This window comes from Plectropomus leopardus, chromosome 6 (genome assembly GCF_008729295.1).
Source record: "Plectropomus leopardus isolate mb chromosome 6, YSFRI_Pleo_2.0, whole genome shotgun sequence".
In the NCBI taxonomy this organism is placed as follows: Eukaryota; Metazoa; Chordata; class Actinopteri; order Perciformes; family Serranidae; genus Plectropomus; species Plectropomus leopardus.
In genome coordinates this window covers 1,965,146-1,984,360 of record NC_056468.1, presented here as the reverse complement: position 1 = coordinate 1,984,360, position 19,215 = coordinate 1,965,146, and the positions used below count along the sequence as shown (strand labels likewise).

The following is a 19,215-nucleotide window of genomic DNA, read 5'->3' as shown; positions in this document are numbered from 1 at the left end:
AATAAGTAAATGTAACAAAACAAAAAACGTACGTATTTTGTGTCACATCATAATATCTTTACAGTGCATATTGTCTCATGTTATATTTATAAAACAGCAAAACTTTCTGAGCTTCCCACCATACAGTTTTACATCAATATCCACAACATCATAACAACAGTAGCGGTCTGAATATCTATCAAGATTGATTACAGTTTTTCTTAGTTGCTTTGGTACATTTCTCGAATCATTCTAGACATCTGATGATTGAGGTCACAGTTGTTCCGCCAACATTTGGCTGCACCAATGCTGCAACATTGTGTTGTGCTCCGGCTATATATATATATACCTGCCAGGTGATGGTTCATGAGATGCACCTTTGAGCTATTTCAGAAAACTGGTTGGTCATTGGTTAATCTAATGCTTCACACATTTCCCTTCGTTAGAGAAAGTCAAGATTCACCTGCGAGCAATTTACCAATTCAGGACAGTTTTAGAAAAAAAAGTCTTATTGAAATGTGTAGAAATATGCTTGACATATTATGACAACTGGTTCAACCATTTTGCATATAAAGACTTGCAATGAACTAATGCCTAAATGTTGTGGACGGTGAGACTAGTCAACAGAGACCCATTATAATACATTTTGATCAAAATGACATAAGCAATTGATAATGTAGGAAACAGCAGAGAATTGTATATAATCATTTGCATGGATGTACCAGAGCATTTGCAACTTGTTCAAAGAAATGAGAAACTGCTTTTTTGATATGCACAAGTGACACAATGATTTGAAGACTGAACAAGTAGTTTTGAGAATTTCAATTCTGATCTAAGAAATGTACCAAAGAGACTTAGAAAAACTGTAATTTGAGCTGAAACAGTGTAACCATGGCAACTTTATCATATTTCTGCTGGGTTTTAAGAAGTCAGTACTTTATTTTATCTCAGGAATCTACTTGAAATGTTTTTTTTTTTTACTACGTCCTTAAGAACAATGCTGAGGTGAGGAAAATTAAAAGAAAAATAACGTTCCTTTAAAAGTTTCATGAACAAATCCTAACAATGCAAGCGACAAGTGGTCTGCTATGTCTCATTCCATTATTTCAAAAGTATTTCTAGAATTACAGTATGCCTCCATCACTGTATGTAAACAGTGGCGGACAAAAGAAAAGATAGATAGATAGATAGATAGATAGATAGACAGATAGACAGAGGGATGGACAGACTGACAGACAGACAGATAGATAGACAGATAGACAGATAGATAGATAGGTAGACAGATAGATTACAAATTGAAGATAAAACTTCAATTTGTTCATATCTTCAAATTGAAGATATGAACTTAGTACACTTTTCAATATATTTCAGAATCTTTACTAACACCTGATTTATTTCATACTGTCACATTCAGCAACATTAATTGTTTGATCATGACGACATTGCTAAAAATAGCTTCCATTGTTTATGACTTTGTTCAGAGATCTCAGCAGCGACCCATGCTGTATAGTTTTGTCTAGAGATAAACTCTGCTAACATATGCAAATATATGGTAAATGGTAAATGGATTGTACTTGTAAAGCGCTTTTCAGGTCTTATTGACCACTCAAAGTGCTTTCACACTACATTTCACATTCACCCATTCACATACACATTCACACACTGGTGGCCGAGGCTACCGTACAAGGTGCCACCTGCTACTGAGTAACCACTCACACACACTCGCACTCTGATGACGTGGCATCGGCAGCAATATTCTTCAATAAAACCGTTAAACATATCTTGTTGATAATGTGGTGCTTGCTAGTGAAACAGGTATTATGGATGGATGACATATTAAATTAAATAATAGGTATGATCAACTGAATTTGTCTTGGAGCATGCATGTATATATATATATATATGTGTATATATATATATATATATATATATATATATATATATAGGGTTGTTATGAGGGTTTTAGGACAGAGGGATGTTGTATGCTGTAAAGCCCCCTTTACAAATAAAATTGAATTGAACGGAATTGAAATGTAGACATTTAAACAATCATTAATGTATCTTTTGTAATGATTTTAATCCCAGTCTGATTTATATCATCATATCATGCTCATTTTAAATTTTGCATAAATCTATGAATACTCACATTAATAAGAGATGCACCTACCAAAGGAAGCACAGTGTATAGCATGAAGTTATTTGTATGAGCATTCCTCTAGAAAGCTGCACAGTAGAGGTCAACTACTCGGCCTGTTCCTGATAGGCACATTTTGAATGTGAACTGCTCGGATGACATGAGTATAAAATGAAGCAGATGCAACACCAGCTTTGGAAATGAACTTTTTTATCCACCTGCAATTGTGGCTGGTGCTGATCTCAAACCCTTAAAACCCTGTAAAACACAAATACAGCCAGGGCTGGGCGATATGGAGACAGTCAAATATCAATGTATTGTTGACCAAATAACTCAATATTGATATTGTGAAAGTATTTTATGGTTGATTGTCACAAATTTAGGCCTGAGAGTTTGGAAGTCTTTCAGTGGGACATTCAGCATGACAACGACATTCATGTAATATAGCAAACAAGCTAACTGTGCTAATGATGTATCAGGAATGTGCAACAACAGTTTTTGTCAGCTCTAGATATAAAACATAAGCCAGACACTATCGTACTATGTCTGAGTCTGACGGGGCAGCTGCTAAAACACACACACACACACACACACACACACACACACACACACACACACACACACAAATAGACTGCTCAATTTTGAGGAATTACAGTCAACTAAGGGGTCTTTGACTGATGATTCAAATGTGAGACTATACATATATACAGCCCTATACATATATACACAATAACATTTTTGATTTAAAAAATTGTCCGTGATGTGGATACAATAACTAAGTGAGTAAAGGTGAATAACAGAAGAACTGCAACAGTCTGGGAGGTTCAGAAAATTACATCACTTTACTTTGTTTACATTCAATATAAACACACACACACACACACACACACACACACACACACACACACAAATTTAAAAAAAATCCCCGAAATTCTACACACTGGCCCTTTAAAGTTCAAATTTGGTATTTTTACTTCAGAGCAGCCAGTTTTACTGTCATGATGCACCCAGAAATGTATCAAACATGTTACCCCTTAGTATCAAAATTCCTTTGCTATATTAATTTCAGTTTTTAATATGTCAGTGTGTGTGTGTGTGTGTGTGTGTGTGTGCACGCGCGTAAGACTCACTGATGTTGGGTTTGTGAATTGTCAGGTGATCTGTCTTTGCCATCAAGCGAGGGCTCAGGCTGGTCACCATGCGGTCAATACTCCTGACCACGTCCATGGGGCCGTTCACCACCTGAATCAAACAGAGCAGCGGCATCTCAACAGCAGCAGCAACATTTTTCCACTCGGTCAAAGCTAAAGAGTTACATTTCAAAATGTATTAAAGTGTCACACACTGGGGAAATGCTTTCAGCACAGTTGACTGTTTGCCAGGGTCTATGCACAGTTTGGCTGAAGAGGGCACACACAGTTCAATAGATTGGCCAATAATGACAGGCACAATTGTGGTTTTTGCCACTGTCTGCTCTGAAACCCCTCCTTCTGAATTCAACATGCCGCACTAAGAGCCGAGCCTTGGAGACAGAGCTGCAAGCAGAGCGAGGGAGGTTTGTAGATGAGTAGAGTGCTGCTCATCCATTGAGCCTGGGCTGAGGTGGCCTTGGAGGCTGGGGGGTTGGGGGGGGGGGGGGGGGGTAAGAGAAACACAACACTTGTCATAATGCAACCTGATCAAGTTGCACACATCAATAGTGCAGAAGTGACAAAAAAAAGACTTGGTGACAGAGTTTGGAGAGAACCCAATATACCAACTGTGTTCTGGGTTAGAGGAGGGTTTCCTTTTTGAATTCTGCTATTGATCAGAAAGTCACGATGTGAGAAATCGGATAATTAATCTGTGTCTTAATTCAACATGTATGGAGGCAGATACAGCATTTGTCACTGTATTCTGGTAACTTGTGATCACTCCATCATTCCAGTGCTGGTGAGGAGCTGTTATAATAGTGTATCTATATAAAAATACTGCCCTCTAGTGTTTTAGCGCAGAAACAGCAGTTGTCTGTCTGTCTGTCTGTCTGTCTATTATCTGATGGAATATCATTCAAGCCCTGATTCATCATACTGGCATATTCTACTCAGACTAAGGTCATAGTGCAGGGATACTCAACTTGCTTTGCGTGGGGGCCGCTTTGGCCAGGTAGTCTCAGCAGCATCATTCATGTTTCTAGGATTTTAGGACATTTGTAGAATTTTAGGACATTTTAGGAATTTAAAATGATTCTAAGATTTTAGGACATTTTTATACATTTTAAGGTTGTTTCAAAGATTTTATGACGGGATTTAAGGGGAGGTTTCAAGATTTTAGGAGGGAGGTATCCTCCACTAGAATGTATTTTAATAAACAAGCTTGATGCTGTTTTATAAACCCTGCCACCTTATGTATACTAAAAGTACAGATTTGGCCCACAGGCCGTAAGTTGAGTATCACTGCCATAGTGGAACCAAGCGTGTTTTAAGTATTTTGGTTATATTTACATGCATTTCGCATGTGAGGTTAATCATTGTGCTAAGCTGCATGTTGACAAAGAGAGCTGTGTGAGGAGTTCTGAAAAGGTGAACTCGGTATGGACACCAAGAACAAGTATGCCCATCAGAAAAGGACCATTCAGCCTGTAAAAACAGCTCTGGCTCAGGAGGATTTTTCAAAAGTCTGAGAATATTAACACTGATGATGTCATTAGGTTCACCTTGGCCTGAGTTTGGGATAGCATTCTAAGCAGTAAGTCACAACAAAAAGCTTTCAAAAATAACCCTTGAAAACAAGAATTTGAAATATGAACTAAAACAGGCATGCGTTACCTTGACTTACTTAAGCAGGGACGGAACTGCTGGGGAGCGTGGGGACTGAGAATGATCTCAGTATACGGGTGGAGGATGTAGTTTTTCAATTTGTTAGAAAAAATATTAAATTCAAGAACTCATCATAATTATTTGGTAGCTGCCATGATAACTTGTAGTGCATTCATGATATCAAAATCTATTTTGTTGTAGATGTTCAATCTTGGGGGGGGGGTTAAAGAAACTGAGGACTTGGGGAGGGATTATAGGGTTTGGGGTGAGGTTTATTTTCTCTGCCTCTTACAACCCTTTCCCACTAACATGAAACTGGTTCTGTTCCAGTCCCCACACCTAACTTTGAACCAGTTAGAGCATTTTGACCAAAAATAAATCAGTTCAGAACCTGAAAAATTGGTTCTCAGCTGAAATCAGCGAACCATGACGACAGCAGAACATCTAGGATTTTAGGACATTTCTAGTTGTTTCTTAGTATGTTTCTAAGATTTTAGGAGGTTTGTAGGTTTTTAGGATTTAGGATCTGAACACTCATAATCTGAAGATTGAAAAAGTTGGTTCTCAACTGGATTAAAAAAACAGCAGGTTTTGCTTGACCTGAATGCGAACCGTGAAGAAATCTGTTGTCATATTCTACAGGCTGAGAAGAGAGGATGGAGAAGGTAACAATAGAGAAGTGAAGTTAGAAATCTTTACAAAAAAGCCTGCATTGGTCTCATTTATAGTTGTTTCATGCCTGTTTCTTGGATAAAAACAAATATCTGTAATAATAGAACAAAAGTTTGCAGGTAATCAATGTAATCAATAATTTTGCTTCTACTGTTTTTTTTTGTTTTTTTGTTCTGCACTGTGAAACACCTTTCGTTGATGATGCATCCTTAAATACATAATTGGACATGTGGGCTGGTTCATTACATAGCACAGAGGTTCCAAGTAGGGATGGGTGGTATACCAGAGTCTTTATAAATCCCAACAGTGTGACTGTCAATACCATCAAAAATACTGACCCTCATCTTTCTATTAACTTCATATTGCAAGGCTGTAATGAGGATGTTTTGTATGCAGTGCGCATCATGTGCCAGAGGTCAGTGTATTGCAGCAGGCAGCTGAGCTGACTGTGGGCGGTAAAGAGAATGTTATAAGACTGTAAACAGCTGGTGACAACTGTCAACATTGTTGTGCTTACCAAGAGAGAACAGAGAAACTGCAGGAAAACACATCTAACCATGTGAATTAAGGAATTATATCGAACAAACCCTGTGCCGACCAGGGGTATATGCAGAGCCATTGTATTCAAGGATAGAGCCGAACACTGATACAGTCATAAAATGTACACCTCAATGTCATTCTGGGAAAGCATGAAGGTATGAGTCTAGACCAGTTCCAAGAATCCTGAATGTTACTGGTTCAAGAACCAGAGCTTATTTGTCTGAGACCCTAAAATTCAATGACTGGGTAATGGCTGAAAATTTAAATTTAAAAATGCTCTAATATCCCCCTATACTCCAAAAGAAATAATCAAAATGATTTTTTTTCTAAATCTATGGAATTTTGCACGGACTTGCAAACTCTATATGCATCTTCAGTGAGGAGCCCCACATGCATCAGGGCTAAAGAAAGAATGAGAACATGCAGTTCTATTTGAAATGTGCCACCTCTTTGATGGCCTGCCACTTGAGGGCGTTGTCCTCACTGATGAGGCTGTCGGCGACGCTGATGAAGTGCTGGCTGAGCTCCTGGATGTCGGCCTGGCTGTGGTTGGTGCTGTGAGTGGGAGGCTGTGCGGGGACGTCAGCAGCCAGAGACAGCAGCTGGATGAGGGACACCATGTCTGTTGGTTCCAATCCCTCCTGCTGTGTATCCTTCAAGGCCTGGACAGAGATGTCCAGCAGGGCAGAGGCTTGGGCCAGGCTGCTCAGCCCTGATGGCTGCTGCCCCAGTGCTGCCTGGGGAACAAGAGAAACACTCTGTCCAACTGAGCTACATGACCTCTTACATGTTATCATCACAGAGTTTAAATTATTTGATTAAATATTTCTTGTGCCATATGTGAGTAGTGTTGGGGAGCTGTTTAAACTTAAACTTAAACTGAGATCTAAAGTTTCAGCCCTGTTAGCACATGGAACAACATAAATTTTGTTGTGCTGCATTCAGATGCCTTTTAACACTTCTCAGTTTTCAAATATATGGAAAAAGCATAATGAGCAATATGTCCAGCGATCTGCAAAAAAACCCTGCCGTAAATATCTGCACACAACATTAAGCTTCTACTGCCTAAGCCTATAGAAGCCTAGCAAACCCCCATAACATTATGTGTCAGATTTACATTTAAATTATTTTCCAATGCAGAATGGTTTAGGCTAAACCAGAGTTTGTAAAAAGGGGGGAAATGAAAAAAAAATAAAATAAAAACGATGCTCTGTGTCTTGATTGAAGACAATTACCTTACTCTACTGTATGTTAGGTGTGATAAAGCCTTTGAAACCTGATCAAACTGCTTTGATTTCTTTCAGAAACATGGGAAGAAACTTAATACCACATGGCCCTAATAATAAGAAGAAATGAGACTTACAAACTTAAGAAAAAGGAAAGTAGCACAAAAAAGTGCATAGAATTGAACAATACATGTATCATTTTTTTTCTGACATAAGTTTAAATATACATTTAGAATGACTTTAAATACTTTTTTCTGGACATTTTCACCCTTTTTTTGCTTTGTCACCTTTAACTAATTTTCTTGCAATCTGTGGGACAAATCTTGTCAAGTTGGTCATTGCCTCTTTCCCCAATGTTTTAAAAGAAATCAAACAAATTTGCACACATTTCATAGAGTTAAGAGTTTTAAAAATCAGTTTGGTCGCAAAAAGCAGATGAAAACTTTTAAGGAGTGATATCTCTAGATAAGTGGTAGAAGAAGGGCAGTTATGCTAGGTGAGGATGCATGGGTGGTCTACCTGGCTTTTGTTGGAGAGCTTCATCAGATGGTTCATAAAGGCTGTGGGCTGTGAATTCTGAGAATCACTCATCTGCTTCATCTTCATGTAACGCTCTATGCCAAAAACAATAAAACATCAGTGAGGATGACATAATGGCAGGGGGGTCTGCTGCTGAAAGAAACTCATCGCTCAGCTGGAAGAGTTCATTCTGCAGCCTGCTAAAGTGCCCACATTAAAACATTCAACTCTCAGCAGAGCCTGATCTCTGACCTGCCGGGGATTCCCCTCTCTGAAAAAGAATAGTTCAACAACTACATGACCATTTGTAATTCCGTTATCACTGCCATGTTAAATTGAATTTGTTTTTCACGCATATCTCCCCAAAAATGGCAAACACACTGATTTACTGATCGATTGGGGTCCACGTTCAACAATAGTAAAACTTTATCAGAGGATCTGTTCTGATCACACAAGTCTTATTTATCCAGTTGTTTGCTCTGTGCTTCACAAACACATGCATTTTTATTTTTTTGGAAGAATATTAACAGTAAACTTAAGGCAAAACACAGGGCAAAAGAACAAAATGACAAAAAGCATTTGGTGTGCAAATAGACACAGCAATAACTAAGGGCGACAGAGTAGGAGGACACAATGTTCAAAAAGACTTGCATGATAAAAAAAGAAAAAGAAAACAAAAAGTATACAAAACAAGAAAGTGGGTGGATGGGCGTAGGGGGGCTATTGAAAAATGATGGAGAAATACAGGGCATTGTGTTATGAAGACCTTGGTGCAGGGGCAGAACATGAAGGGGGCTTCTTGGGTCTCTCTGACTCGACCAGCAAAATCACTGTAGTGAATGTTCTAACTGGTGACATATCTCAAAAGTAAGTGTCCAGGCTGCCTTAAAATGTTAAGTTGTCTGAATTTGAGCAAACAAGTGGAGGTAATTTGTAATGATTCAACTTGTTCTCTCAAATCATGGATCCAACAGCTGATGGTTCGACAGCAGCACAGTGAGACAGACAACAGAGCGCAGCTTCACAGCACCAAAGTGTCTGAATGAACAAACAGCCAAATAATCAGCGGTGGAAAGTGCCTTCTTTAGACTTATAAAGATTTCTTTGTTTTAGTTTCAGGTTCAGTCAGGCTTTGAATTATTTAGAAACAGCAGGGCGCATCACTCCATGTCTCATCCAGCCACTCGCGCTGAGCTCTCATTATTATTACCAAAAGTAGTGCTTTGGGGGCCCGGAGCCACATGCACATTGCCTTATTTTCAACCTTTCTCTAACTGGGAATGTTGGCAGAGTGTTAACAGCTATAAAAGAAGTAGGCCTACTAAAAACCTTTTTTTTTCAGGTAAAATGATCAATAGCAAAGAGCAGAAGTTCAAGTCAGAGTCCCGCAGTCAGGATTGCAATTATACTAATTACTAACAACTGCTAATATTTTCACATCAGAATAATTCATTATTATTCTGGCTAGTAAAAAAAAAAAGAAAAGGTTTTTGAGGTAACCTACACATTTAATTTTTCAGTGATAGAAATGTGAACTTTGAATGAATGAAAATGTGCTAGACTGTATTAAAAGCATCAAAATAGAGCATGATTATAAAAACAAACAAACAAAAAAAATTGTTCCCCCGGATTCCCCCGGATCCCCACTACAGAGATGCAGGCTAATGGGTGATTAAGCCCATTGCATCAAAATCTCACTCCAGCCAGTACCCAAAGCTGGCAACCCTGTGGAGAGGTGATGTATGGCAGATGTTGTTTCAGGTTTGTGAATCTGCAGCTGTAGCACCTATAGCAGGCCAGTATCTCTGAGGTGGTGAGGTAAGGTGAGGTGACTAGCCTCATATGCATTGCTGGCTAGCTGGCTAACATTGGCTGTAAGTATCTCACTGGCTAATATAACTGAGTAGGCTAAATGTTCTTCCATTGGCCTGATATTCAGTTTAGAGTATTGATGATCATATTTACTTGGCATTGTTGGGGATATTAGATTTGCAATTAGAGCAGCTGATATTATTATTGTATGAATTCATATGATGATACCATATGCTGATTTGTTGGCTAAACATTCATTCTGTGAACCCTACTCCAGCATGGTATAACAAAAATAGGTTTTCAGGTTTTCAATTCCTACCCTACCTATGTAAATGCAACTTAAAAATACCACCTCTTTTTAGGTGGCAAGAGTGAGAATTAGTCATCTTTAACATGTTTGTGTTCTGACTTCAAAATGATAATGACAGTTGGAAAACAATTCTATACAATATAAACATAGCACAATAATGTGAGTGTGTTTGGTAGATGATTTCTTTGTTGTAACAATGCTTCTTGGCAATAAATCTTATACCATTGGAAAGCCTGTGTGTTTCCCTTTTAGATGGTGCCACATTTGTAAGGAACATGGATTTGTGGGATGAGAAGCAGAGCTGAGTATGTGGGTTGCACCCATGAAAGATTAGCCAAATCTTCTCTGCCAATGCCAAACAGCTAATGCTGCTATTGACTCTTGTTTAGTGTTGTTTGGTGGATTGGATGATTGAAGTCTGAAGAAACAAGACATATTGGCAATTTAACAATTTATTCATTTAACAAACAGGAACCTCAGTAGCATGTGGAAGAATCATACACAGCCACAGCAGTCTGGCACCTCCTCCTTATGCTTTGTCACCAGCCTGGTCACACACTGCTGTGGGATGGCATCCCATTCTTGAACCAGCATTTGTTGCAAGTCAGCCAATGTGGTTGTGTTGGTCACTCTGGCACGATTCTTGGAGCAGACACCAACTAATCACTGTAGCAGGGCCCATGCTCACAAGTGCTGACAATCAGGTGCCAATCAGGCACCTGATTGTCAGCACCTGGGGGTACCAGATGCTCAAAACAAGAGTCAATAGCAACAGCAAGAAAAGCTGTTTTGCATTGGCAGAGAAGATTTGGCAAATTTTTCATGGGCGCAACCCACATACTCAGCTCTGCTGCTCATCAGACAAACGCATTTTCCTTACAAATGTGACACCATTTAAAAGGGAAATAAACAAGCTTTCCAATGGTATAACATTTATTGCCAAGAAGTATTGTTACAATAAAGAAATAATCTACCAAACACAAAGTTCCTTACTTTTTGTGTGTAATTTAGAATGCTAGCTCCACAGAACAATTTCTGTCCTTGGCAACTATTATGTTTTTCGCAAATGATGCGCAGCCCTCTAGACATGCTATTATCTTAAATGGCTTGAAAAATACTGCATCGTTGTCGTAAAAAAAGAAAAATCTCCTTAGGGACACATGCCGAGCACCATCCTAGGTTTGGGCTGAGCCCCAAACGATAACATCTGGCTCTGCCCCTGCCTTGGAGGACACACTTTAAACTTAATAATTAGCTTTTAGTCTTACAAATAAGTGAAGTCAAACAGATTTCAGTCTTTCAGCAGTGGAGAAGACTTTAAAACATAATTTAGACCTCCATCCAAGTGGAATTTATAGAAAAAGGTACGAATGAATAAGTAAGGGATGATTTGGACAGCGAACAAGTCATTATTGCAAGAATGAACCATAACAAGGTGCAGGTTAGTGTAGGGGTCTTGAATCAGCCTGAGGGCATTCATTTTGTAATAATGACCAGCTCACTGTGCGTGATCCTGCTTATTAATATTTTTTGTACACAAAATATTGATTGAAAGATTATTTTATTGCTTATGCTAAGTATCTCCCAACAGTCACAGTATATAAACTGTCTATTATTCATCTTAATGGTCTGCTCTTCAGAAGCAACAGGCCATAGAATGCCATAATTGACCAGTCAGATTCGAGAATTCCACAAAGCTGTGTAAAATAGTACAATACACAATTGACATATTTCACAGACTTTCTTTTTTTCCTGTCAGCAGTTCCTGTGACATTAAGGCTTACATTTATGGAATTTGGATTCAAGGCCTAAGCATTTCTAAAATCCAGGCTTTGGGTAAAAAATCATGAAATTACACTATCTTGTTTCATATGCAAAGTAACTTTAATGTTTTCACTTTAGTGGTATATTTAATATTAAAGTGAATGTTTGAGATCCTATATATTTACTACAGTTTTTTTAACCAACCCAATCACTTCATGAAGGCTAAACCATAGTGTATTTACATTAGATTGTACAATATAATATATCTAGCCACCATTATCACTGCTATACTATCGCTGACATTCACATTTACAAGACAAACCCTGATGTGTTTTAGCAGAATGTGTATGAGGCTCACCTGTGCTGCTCCTACAGATGAACGGCAGTGGATCGGAGCAGTCTGTCAAGCCCAACAGAGGGACCTGGTCTGACCAGCCCTCAAGAGTCCTGCAGCCCTGCAGCTCCATCTGCTGGTGCACTCCTGCTCACACATTCCCATGTTCATACGCATGGTGACACACAAGACAAGAGTCAGCTGAAGCATGTCTAAATATTGAAGAGAAATATATGATCAGTAGATGAGGAAAACGATAATGATCTCATTAAAAAGAACAATGACATAAGGAACATTAAGGAACAGGCATGTCAAACAACAAAAGCCTCTTCAAGCTTGCATTGTTATAGTAAAAAGAAAAAGGACTGACCGCAGCGATCTTGTAAGAGGAAAAGACAGTGGGGGAGTTATTGTTCACTAATGCATGGAGCTCTGTTCTTCCCCACACTGCCCCCGCACTGTTGCAGCTGTGGGAATCCCCTCCATCCATCCACCACCCCCACCCCCCCATCCTGCTTCTCTGACTCCTGACTCACTTTAACTGTCTGTTATCCTAATGTGTTTCTAGAGGTGTCCCTATCACTGTTCAGTCTTGCATTGTTTGGGTTTATGGGCCTTTTTAGGGTGGAATTCATCCTGAATGACTCCAAAACTAAGACACAGGCAAGTTAGAGCAACAGCTAGATTTCAGTTCTACCTGAACTGATCTGGCATCAGATGTAAGCATGTGAGTGTGAACAAAATGTGAACAAAAAAAATAACACGGCAGCAAAATAAGATATAAATGAATGCTGTCCCACAGAGAATAACACAGATGAAAAACAATGCTAAAAGTGTTGACACATACAGTGACAAAAGTCATAAAATATAAAGAAAGAAAGTACAGTATATGCACATTGTGATTAGTGTGTATATGGTATATGTACTGTTAAATGATTAATCGGGTCAAAGGTCAGAAGCTTACAGAGCACATATGATACACACAGCAGTCACAGATACACCCAACTCTCTATGATGCTTTGAGCAAAAAAAGACAAAAGTGGGAGATACAGTATGTTGAATGATGAGTGACTAATGTATGATCATGTTTACAATAAAAGTGGGCTGAGTGGGGGCACAGTCATATTTGGTTTTAAAGATCAAGATAACATTTGCTTTAAAGAATTTTGTAGTACTTTTCCTCACTGACCTTTTAGGAATGGACACAAACTCAGTTTGATTAATGAACAGTTTTGGTAAAGTTAGACTTCTCCATAACAGAGGCTCTAGTAGTTTTTTTTTTTTTTTGGGGGGGGGGGGTTCTTTAGTCGATGTGAGGGTCTAAGGTCAGAGGGATGTTGTATGCTGTCCTCTGAGGCAAACTGTGATTTGTGATAATGGGCTTTACAAATAAAATTCAATGAAATTGACTCAACTTGACTTATATAAGCATGATGCAAAGATGCAGCATGAGCATCAGCACAGGAATTAAGGATTTTTAAATGTCAGTCTGTCAGTGTGTGACCAGGCTAGTGACAATGTTAGTCTAGCAATTTCTTTTGTTGAACTTTGACAGCAAAGTTCAACAAGGCAAGAAACGTTCAGACAGACAGATTGGAAACAAGCCAACAGTTTATCCAGATTATTTTAGAAGTAAAAATGAAAGGGAGTGCCGGTGAAATAATACGTCTAGTATGGTCTACATAGGCCTATAGGATTTATTGGCATTTGAAACTTCTCCCATGTGCCAAGCATGTAGGAGCACTATTAACAAAATGTTCCCAACCCCTGTCCTAAATCCTACACAGGACCTTTAAGTAATCATTTATTCCACAGTAAACTTTGCATGCCCTGCTATGTTAAATATAGTAATTTAAATGGCTAACTGCAGAGACTATTTTTGACCTGTAACATGTATTGGTCTGTAGGTTAATTTTGCTTCACTTTGGTTTACTGTACGGCACTCCACCTCACTCTGGTAGAAGCTAGCTACCAGTGTGGGTCATTCAATGTATACATTTCATTTCCACTAAGAACAAACCCAAAAGCATTGTTTTGGGAATATGCTGTCCAACCTCTGGCCACTCTTGCCCCATTGAATAAGCAACTCAATTATGAGCTGTAAACCTCCTTTAGCATAGTTAACTCTTAGCTCTGTTACCACCGGTAGCAGTGTCAGCATGGCTAGTGGTGCTAACAAAGTTAATGCTAAAGGGGTCATAATGAAGCTGCTTACTCACTGGGGCGACTTTAGAGCGAGACTGGTGGGTAGGCATGATGTAGGCACAGTGCATTCTGTCATTCGGCAGACTGCCGAATAATCAGGGTGGCAATTTTCGCTAACTAACTAACAACAGCTCACACTCGACCCAGGTGATGCCAAGCCCCCACGAAGTGCACCAGGCTCTGATGCAAATTTTACATATTGGCCAAAAGTGGAATTACACTCTCCCAGTCCATCAGATGATCCCATGGGCTCAGAAAGACTTTTTCCCATTGATTTACATCAGTAAAGAGACATCTGTAAATCAGTGGATATTTTTTGTGAACATCATAACCCTCGCGAAACGACTCATTTCAGTATCTAGATTTAATCCACCCAGTTCGATAACATTTGGAAAGTCCAAAAGAGCTGCAAGATTAAATTTTATAGACTGAAATCAAGCTAACAAAGTGCTAAACCGTAAGTCAGTCACTCCGCCGGTGGAAATTACCTGTATGGGCACACTCGGCCATGTTTGGCCACTGTAAGTCCAAGTGCCGTATTTTATACCTTAAAAAAGAGCCAAAGAGCAGCTTTCATAGGAAGGAATGGGAGCCCGCCTCCATGACTGTATTCAGACTTTCTTCAATCCAATCATAGGTGGTGCGCATTGCAGAGTGGCAAAGAAAATGAAGATCGAAGACTAGGCAGTGGGCATGTTTCCACATGTTAACGTTTACATCACAAAACATTAAAATTTTAACTCCCAAATAGAGAGCACTTTGAAATGCAGCACTATGGAGTAACAGGTTTTTGGGGTTTTTTTGTATTTCATGTCTGTGTTTTTTTTCTTAAAAATTAACCGCTTAGTCTTGGTTATTGAATGTCAGCTTTTTGAAAGCAAATTTAACCAAAACTGACATCCCTAGTTCCTATGCAATGAATGCTTTGAAATAAAACAAACAAAACTAGCAGTGTCAACTTGCAAAATGTTAAACTTGGCCACACACGGTCCCTGAAACAACCTCCCACCAACAAAGCCCCTTTTAAACAAGGCTAGTATCCTGTCTGAACACTCACTTACAGGTTGTTCTGCCCCTTACAAACAGAGACATTTGGTTGACCCTTTTGGAAAGGATCAATCCTGGTCATCCATGATAAAAGCTGAATTGAAAGAGACAGCCTGTGAAATGGGACTCAACATATAGAATGTGCTCTTACCTGGGCAAAACAGAGGGACCTGCATCTCTTTGACCACTGGGTGGCTGCTTAGATAATTAAGATTCCAATTGAAAAGCACTTCCTGGGTCATCGGTGAACATGCGTTGAGGGCACGGACATGTCTTGTTTCCAGAGAAGTATTCCAAACATTCACGTCAGTAATATTTCCAAAAAAGGGCTCTGTGAAATTCCCTCCAAATGAATCTTGGTCCTGACCCAGAATAAGTATTCCATCCCCATGGATATTCCTGGAAGTGTCTGTGCCTGAGCCCATGTCCTTCCTGTCCCCATCCACATAGATACCCCAGTGGCTGCTGCTCTGCCGCCACGTGACACAGATGTGATGCCAAGCTCCATCATTGGGGAAAGATGCCTTATACGGAAGGTGCTTCCCATGGATGATGAGCGCCAGGAGGATGCGTCCCTGCATGTCCACTTGGCCTCTAAGCTGGAACTCGTTGGTAAAGACAGGAGCAGCATAGGAAAAGATGGTGGACACCTCATTCCACTTTTGGTTCCACTGGACTCGAACACACACACTGATGGACGACAGGGCGGGAAAGGACATGTTGACACGAGCAAAGCCCTGCCGGGAGTCCTTTGGGAAGTTTAGAGCTAAGAACTGTATATCTAAAAGAAGAGGAATATATTAATCAAATTACAGTTTTGTATTTCTTAACTCACTTTATTCGTTTGTAGGTCCACTGATTGCACTCACACTGTTTGGAGAGGGCCACAGGCTTGGAGGCTGCTTTGCTGGGATCCGCGACCCAGATGGGCGGACGAAGTCCAGTCTGACGAAGCAGCTCCAAGACTCCCTCATGCTCCTTTAACTGTTCTGCATTGGCAAGGGAGCTGAACTGGCCTCTGCAGAAGCTGTGAGCTCTGGAGAAAGCCAGCGAGTCATTGACCAGCTGGAAGGCCCAATGGGAGGTTAGATGGACCAGTCTGAGTTGTGCTGGAGAGTGAGACACAGAAAACAATCACAACAGGCATGCATGGAAAATAATGAGACATTAATCTAATATGTAATTACTAGGGCTGTCATATGATCATTTCAATAATAAATCTCGATCAACCATGTGTTTTTATTTAATGTTTAGAATTGCTTTGCATGTCAAAACAGTTTTGATGTCCATAACAACAAGTTAAAGCAAATCTCACTAGACTGTCTTGATTGGGAATCAAATGACAATATTTGCACTATTTAGAAATTCTTGTTTAGTTGCTTTCTCTGAATCGTACAGGTTCTGTATGCATCAAACTATAAAAAATGACTGATCACAACATACCAACCTTTGAATGTAACTTAAACCTGAGCCTTCCATCTTGTGACTGGTCTGCAGTCAGTTTTCACACATTTTGTGAAGCAGAACCAAGTCAACTTCTTGGATTTAGTTTTATCCACAGGTTTATAGTGATTCACACTCTCCAAAATAGTGCTTTGCTGTCTTTGGCAGTGTGACTACCTGCAGACTTCAGTCTGATTAGCTGAACCTGTGCACTCAGCTCATAGGTGGTAGCAATCTTAAGAATGTTTAGTGACCCTGATATGCAGAAATATTCAAATACAATAGGTGAAAATAACATATTTTTACTGCATGCAAAAAAACTGCTTAGCATAAAGTGGACATGTCTGTAAAGGGGAGACAAAAACCTATTTTCATTAGATATCTTGAGGCGAGAGATTAAGGGACACCTTAGAAATAACCATGCCATTTTTCCTTCCCTAAGTTTAGTTTAACTTTGGGGCAATATGTATCCCTCTTCCTGACAAGCTAGCATGACATGTGTGCCACTGGATTCTTCAGGTCTTCTAGTTTCATATGATACTGGTATCATCACCATGGCTGTAAAACTCAGCCTCTTGCAGACAGCAATGTTGGCCAGGATTGCCCGTGATTTATTTAGAAAAAAAAAAAAAAAAAGACAAAAAAAACCAAATTTTAATCGGAATCCAAATAATGTGCTGAAGCTGACAGCGCTAGTATTTCATAATTTATTGATGGATTAAGAAAACTGACAAGAGAAACCAGTATATTATGAATTGAACTGAGATGGCCTCTAAATGGCCACCAAAAGTGATTAACAGTCTCACCATGTGAGTCCCCCACTCTGTCTGACCCAGCATGTGTCGGCTCACTCTCACACACCACCTACAGGAGGAAAAGTAAAGTTTACTTTATTATTTCGTCAGTTACTCTGCAGCATTTGTCCGTAAACATCATGCATAAGTCAGAGTTTATTCTCCATTTGAAAAACAGATAGTTAATGGATTTTTTTGTTAACATAGTTATCATTGTTGTATTTAAATATTCCAAAGTTAATGTATTGAGTAGAACTAACACAAGTTGATTAAATATACTATTTTACATGTCTCTTGTTATGTTATCAAGTATAGAATTGTTATTACCATAAAATAGAAGAGTATAAGTCCGGTACGCAGGGCTCCAGTCATCTCTAAGCCAGTGTAGTCTCCAACTGAAATAAACCACTGACCTTACCTAGAAAATATTTCCGTTGGATCCAGATGAATTTCAATCTTAAAAAAGTAACAAAGTAAATACAAGACCCTATTAGTGTGTCACTCCTTAACAGGTAGTTTTCATAAATTCTTGAGAGAATCTGCTGATTCATTGTTGCACTCTGCCCATTTTCTTCTCAGAGCAGCAGAATGTCTCTTCGCGTAATCTGTGAACAAACTCCATGTGAGGTTTGATCAAACCCAGATCTGGTCCAGACTCCTCATCCAGTACCTTCGCTTGAATACTGACCATATCCAGAGTTTCTGGTCTCCTGACTGGGTGAGAGCCAGCGATCCCAGTGTGTCTGTCCAAGAATCCCAGTCTGTCTCCTGCCTCCCTGCAGACCCCCAACCCCTCCCTCCCATTTTAGTACCCTGAAGCCATTGCCTTTGTCATGCAAATGCAGTAATTTTTTTAAAAGAAGCCACTTACGCAAGCAGTGTCAAGCATTTGGCACAGAGAGTTCATCAACCGCAGCAGGATGGGAGACATTTTTACCACATAACCCTTCTTTAGCCTTCTATAGCATTCTTGAAAGTAAATGCTATAGAAGTTTATATAGAGTCTGTTTTATGGCTTTACATAATAGGCAATAAAAGATTAGGACTACTCGTGTAATCATTGTACAGTAAACTGTGCAGTTTGACTGTTTGGATGGCTTTCATCTAGCGGATTGTCATGCATGCTTGAAAAGCTTTTGTGTGCCCTCTGACATCAAATGCATGCGTTTTCACAACAGTAATTGTAAAGGTCATAGATTTAAACATTGGACCCCAAATCCAGATTTGGGCAAAAGAGAAAGAAGCTAAAGTTTGACTTTGTGGCTGACTGAAATACACTCAAGACCCTTATCACTTATTTTCCATTACTGACATATATATCATGACTCTTCAGTCTAGAAGCAGCATGACTTATATGATAAACCTGTTCTGATGAGATGGTTTGGTTTGTCATAAGAGACTTTACCTTTCACTCTACAATACAAAATTTGCAATTAAATACCCCACTGGTAAATTTTGAAACTTTTGTGTCTTAAAAAAGGCCAACAAGAGGCTAAATAATACTACAAATTCCGTCACCCCGAACACACCTTTACAGCCTCTTTGTAATAGTGAGGTTGAAGTCATGTGACAGTGGTGTAGTTTGCTGTAGTTTGTTTAGGCCTATAGTGTCATGATTGGCTGCCATGCAGCCTCCCT

At 39.4% G+C, this 19,215-nt stretch overlaps 1 protein-coding gene across 1 annotated transcript in view; it reads right to left on the bottom strand.

The window, feature by feature from the left end:
* Positions 1–18,014, bottom strand: part of adgrd2 (adhesion G protein-coupled receptor D2) — a 51,599-nt gene extending 33,585 nt beyond the window's left edge. The window contains exons 1-8 of the mRNA XM_042488886.1: positions 17,905–18,014; positions 17,590–17,647; positions 16,210–16,449; positions 15,492–16,121; positions 12,113–12,235; positions 7,869–7,963; positions 6,570–6,860; positions 3,244–3,355 (exon numbers count right to left, since the gene is read on the bottom strand). Coding sequence (XP_042344820.1) covers positions 3,244–3,355; positions 6,570–6,860; positions 7,869–7,963; positions 12,113–12,235; positions 15,492–16,121; positions 16,210–16,449; positions 17,590–17,647; positions 17,905–17,949 — 1,594 coding nt within the window. The 5' untranslated portion in view covers positions 17,950–18,014. The remainder of the gene's footprint in view (positions 1–3,243; positions 3,356–6,569; positions 6,861–7,868; positions 7,964–12,112; positions 12,236–15,491; positions 16,122–16,209; positions 16,450–17,589; positions 17,648–17,904) is intronic.
* Positions 18,015–19,215: the final 1,201 nt, after the last annotated feature.